General features: G+C 37.4%; 1 protein-coding gene across 1 annotated transcript; it reads right to left on the bottom strand.

Moving 5' to 3' along the window:
* Positions 1 to 958: 958 nt before the first annotated feature.
* LOC113337564 (fructose-bisphosphate aldolase 6, cytosolic-like) lies at positions 959 to 3257 on the bottom strand. The gene is made up of 2 exons (XM_026583224.1): positions 3091 to 3257; positions 959 to 2362 (listed from the first exon to the last, which is right to left on the bottom strand). The coding sequence occupies exons 1-2, from the start codon at positions 3116 to 3118 to the stop codon at positions 1314 to 1316; spliced, it is 1077 nt and encodes a 358-aa protein (XP_026439009.1). The 5' UTR covers positions 3119 to 3257; the 3' UTR covers positions 959 to 1313.
* Positions 3258 to 4938: the final 1681 nt, after the last annotated feature.

Genomic DNA, 4938 nt, shown 5'->3' with positions numbered 1-4938 from the left:
CCGGGTCGCAGAAAGAAAACAACAATTTCAATGAAAATGTCAAGGCAGATAGGGTTGAACACTAAAAATAATCTAGTCATCTACACAAGCTGGCGGATTATCGAAGAACTCTGCTAAAACCATCCATAAGAGCAACTGCAGTGGTGCGAGTATAACCAAAGATCAAAGACCAAAAAAAACGACTAAATTTGAGTTTAGTCTGGTGTGTGACGCTACGGTGGAAGACTAAATTTGATCGAGCGTAACACTGTGCATCCGCCCGTTGTTTTAAAAAAAAGAAAAAAAAAAAAAAAAATTGGGGCGGACGATTAAATCTCCGCCCGTCCCACTAAAGAGTCAAAGTAATCTTATGGGGCGGAGGTGTAAACGTCCGCCCCATACAAAATTGAAAAAAAAAAAAATGGCGCGGAGATTAAATTTACGCCTGGTGTGGGGCGTAATCTAAATGTACGCCTGGTGTGGGGCGTAGCCTTCAGGTCCCGCGCGATCAAATTTGTGTTTAGTCTTGGTCCCAGACCAAATATAGTCTGAAATATAGTCGATGGTCAGGATTTAATCGATAGTCCGTCCCACTACGTCTCGTTAATAAACCAAATATTTGGGTTTAGTCGCCCACTGTGGATGCTCTAAGAGTACCCATGGCCATGACCACATTAACTACATTAATAAGGATATTAGAGCTAGCCCTATCTCTGCTGAAATGCAGAAGATAAGGTTGTGTAAGACCCGTAATGTACAGCTAGAAATAGGAATGAACATGATTTCGGTTTTCCGTTGGAATCGGACCAAACCAGACCAATTAGGAAGAAACCAAAACAGATACTGGGGCTGAAGCTGGTTGTTCTCAAGTCGGAGGATAAAAAGCCTCTGATATGCATAGCTAGTGCTTAAAAGAAAATACTCGACAACTATTGCTTCAAAGAAAACAAACAACAAGCAGGAAACAAAAAAAAGTGAAGACTGCCTCAAATGGGAAAACTTTAAAAAGCCCCGTAAATATTTGCTCAAAGAGCTAAAGAAATTTAACATGAACAAGAAATCATAAATTTGAAAGATAAAGTTCAAAGGGAGACGTTTCTCAAACTCAGCATTGTGTGTCATGAAACTCCCGTAAATTATTTGCAACAGCATCCGTTTCTTCATCACTCACTCTAAATAAAAACCACTAAACTCTAAAAATCCAAAGAGAAGAGATACTTCATCCTGATTCCCCACTATACCATGTTCTTTTAACACATCAAAATAGCAAACTAAAATCAGAATAAAAGGACAAGATTATCAGAGAGAAACCACAACCTCATCTAGTTGATTGATTAGTAGGTGTAGCCCTTAACGTGAAGGCTCTCTGCAGCACCTTCTCCAACTGGAGCATCACCCTTGTAGGTACCCAAAGTAGCTTCAGAGTTAGCCTTGCACCTTGCGAGGAAAGCTGCTTGTGCCTTCTCAATGTTCTCGTCCTTTCCTGACCACGCCTTGAGGGTACTTTGTTGAAGAGCACGACCGAAGGAGAAAGATAGTGACCATGGCTTCTTGGCCTTGAGCTGGTTCATTGCGTTAAGGTTTCTGGTTGCTTCCTCCTCACTTTGTCCACCTGACAAGAAAACAACAGCTGGAACAGCTGGGGGCATGGTCCTCTGAAGAGCACGGACGGTGTACTCAGCAATCACTTCTGGAGCAACCTTCTTGGCTTCAGAACCTGGGGTAACCATGTTGGGCTTCAATAGAGTTCCCTCAAGAAGAACCTTGTGGTCGTTCAAAGCCTTGTAGCAAGCTGCAAGAACTCTCTCGGTAACATCAGCACATCGGTCAATGTCGTGTGTTCCATCAACCAAGATTTCAGGCTCAACAATTGGCACCAAACCATTCTCTTGGCAGATGATGGCATATCTGGCCAAACCGTTAGCATTCTCGTTGATGGCCAATTGTGATGGCTCGTTGGGGCCAATCTTTAGAACTGCACGCCACTTAGCAAATCTAGCACCAGCTGCGTAGTATGTAGCACATCTCTGGGCAAGGCCATCAAGACCCTGAGTGGTGGTCTCACCGTTGGTTCCGGCAAGTTCAACGGTACCCTTGTCAACCTTGATACCTGGAAGGACACCACCTTCCTTCATGACATCAACGAACATCTTACCAGCAGCAGTCTTTTGGTATAGAGTCTCTTCGAAAAGGATAACACCACTTAGGTATTGAAGACATCCAGGGGTGCAGAAAAGAAGCTCACGAAGAGCACGTCTGTTGGACTCAACGTTCTCAACATTGATGCTTGATAGACGCTTTCCAATGGTACCGGTAGATTCATCAGCAGCAAGGATACCCTTTCCAGGGGTACCAATGTAGGCAGCATTGGCAATCAATTCATCTGCACATTAAAAAAGCAAAATCGTTAACCAACAAGCAAAGTGAACAAATTCTCAATCAAATACCCCAGTGCAATTGAACAAAGGATGAATCTACATCTGGAAAAAAATATAATAAATAGAGAAACTCAAAAATAGCATTCAGTAAAAACAGAACATGAATCCTACTTCTTCCCCAAGTCTACACTATCCATGGATCAATGAAAATCGATATAAATTAGGTACAAAAAATACAGAATCATGTAGCTGTTATTACTGCTAAAAATTAAAGGCACAATTGATTACCAAATCAAATAAATTGATTAAAGGCAAAATTGATTACAGCATACAAAACTCTTGTGTTGAGATACATGAATCATAAGCTTTACAGAATCAAATCAAAGATCTCAATATTCAATTCACCAACCAATAACAAATTAAGATTCACTGTTCTTGACAGAAACAAACTATTACAATGTCAAGCTTTGTTATCACAAATCTAAAAAACAGAATCACTGGTTTTCAAAGTAAGATCTAAATAGTGAGCTTAAATCAAATCAGATCCATAACAAAAAACCAAAATCTAAGCATAAACAACCAAGATCTGAGTAAAAAAAAGTACCAAAACTAATTAAAATAAGAACATAAGAACAACCAAATCAGATCTAACCAAATCAAATCAATATATTAAGATGAAACCAAATCAAATCAAACAATGAGAACAGAAACGAGAAGAGATTGAGATTATTACCAGCGTACTTTCCCTTGTAGCAAGACATGATAATTTTGAATAAGATGAACTGAAATTTCTTCTCAAACAAGAAAATATGAGATGGGAAGGTATAGTGAGAGAGAGGTGATGGAGGAAAAGGAGGAGAGATTGTTAGGTTTATAAAGAGAGTATGGGAGGGTAGAGAGCAAGTATCGTCGTCGGTTTTATCGCCAGCCCACCCACTTCGTCTGACGTGGTGGTTTTCCACGCAAGACTCCCCTGTATTAGGTTGTTTTTTACGATGGAAACTTTTTGGCATTAATTTATTTATAATTATGATTTACCAAAAAAAAAAAATTATACCATTAATTTATTTAGTTATGTAAAGAAATTAATGATTTTCCAAATTAATCTAAATAATGCTTTAACACTTTTTTTACTCGGTTCTTGAAGATTTAACACACTAACGTCATTAAATGAGTTACTTTCACGTAACAAATACAGCTTATTACAGAGAGCGATCCTGGTTACCGTTCCGGAATTTTCTTAACGAGGTGAAATAAAATCGGTGGTGCTATTCAGCTTTTTATTGTCCATCTCCCTAAGCTGTTCCTTCTAATCTAAACGCCACATCTGGAAAATGGTGAATCTCACTTGTACCTAAATGTGATTCAAATTTTAAATGTATGGTTTAGATTGAAGGAAGCAGAGTAGAAAGAGGTGAATAGCATTTCCGAAATAAAATCTCTTTTAATATTTTATTTATCCAACTTTATAAAGAATATAAATACAAATTATAGGTCATATTGACGGATTTCAAATTCGCAATAACCTTACACTAAGTATATTTGGATATCAGAAGTAAAATCATTTTGCTTTGACTTCATTTTTCTTTTACTCGGCTAAAAAAAATGCAAGAAGTGAGACTTGAACCCTTGACCTGCCACTTGCATTTTGCTTTGACTTCTTATTTTGTTACTTTCAAAAGTCAAAAAGCAACTTATGAATGAACAATTATTATAAGATTCATAAACCAGTGGAGTGTTGTCTAGTGTCTCCATTTATCTTTATATGAGTTTCTGCTTGATTAAAATATTTTTTCCTTGTGTTATATATTTCTATTTTCCGGTTAATATTTAACATTATTTTTTAGAGCTAATTTTTGAGAAACATTTTAGTTTTATTTTTTTCCATTTCTTATATCTATACAACTCTGCCTAATCGAAGGCAATCTTAGTAACCGGCTTAATCTACATTTTTCAGGTTCTGTCATTTCCAACTAATAGACGACCTAACTTGCATGATGCATCCAAGATTCCACGATACTATACTTTCACCATCCAACATGAATACTAATTTTATGCCCAATTCAAGTTTGTGACCTAACAAATTTCCCAGCCAAAAAGAATGGTAGTGTTCCAAAGTGGTAATAGATTAAACAACTTTTGAAGATTTTGCCCCACACATTGAATTTCTTAATAAGTGTTGTCGTTAGAAGTAGAGAAAAGGGAGTGGCATCCATTTAATGCTTATATTTCTCTAGTTTCTTGGGTTCGAATGATCACAGATTGCAGCGAACACCTGACACCCTACTCAACTGTTGGTTTTTAAAGGATATTCTCATCCATTATGCGCATCTAACTTTGTTACTGTACCTTTTGTAACTCGACATGCCGATCACATTTAGTTGGACTTTACTGCCATAGTTTGGACCTTGGGTGCTAGTAATGCAGGTGATCCAATAGTGTGGGTCCAACAACTCTAGACCATCAAGAGGACTGCCAACAATCAAAGTCGATGTTTATTTTTTATTTTATTTTTATTTTTTGTTAGGAAAGAAAGATATATTGATATGATAAAAAAAAATTACATTATATTAGGTTAAAT

The sequence above is a fragment of the Papaver somniferum genome, unplaced genomic scaffold (genome assembly GCF_003573695.1).
Source record: "Papaver somniferum cultivar HN1 unplaced genomic scaffold, ASM357369v1 unplaced-scaffold_160, whole genome shotgun sequence".
Classification (NCBI taxonomy): Eukaryota; Viridiplantae; Streptophyta; class Magnoliopsida; order Ranunculales; family Papaveraceae; genus Papaver; species Papaver somniferum.
Note: the sequence above shows the minus strand (reverse complement) of the source record. Positions and strands in the feature narration are given on the sequence as shown.

Bases quoted from the DNA above. Each gene is read 5' to 3' on its own strand.
- LOC113337564 (XM_026583224.1), bottom strand. From the start codon at position 3,118: ATGTCTTGCTACAAGGGAAAGTACGCTG. The intron at 2,363-3,090 runs GTAATAATCTCA...TTTAATGTGCAG, and splicing joins CTACAAGGGAAAGTACGCTG to ATGAATTGATTGCCAATGCT.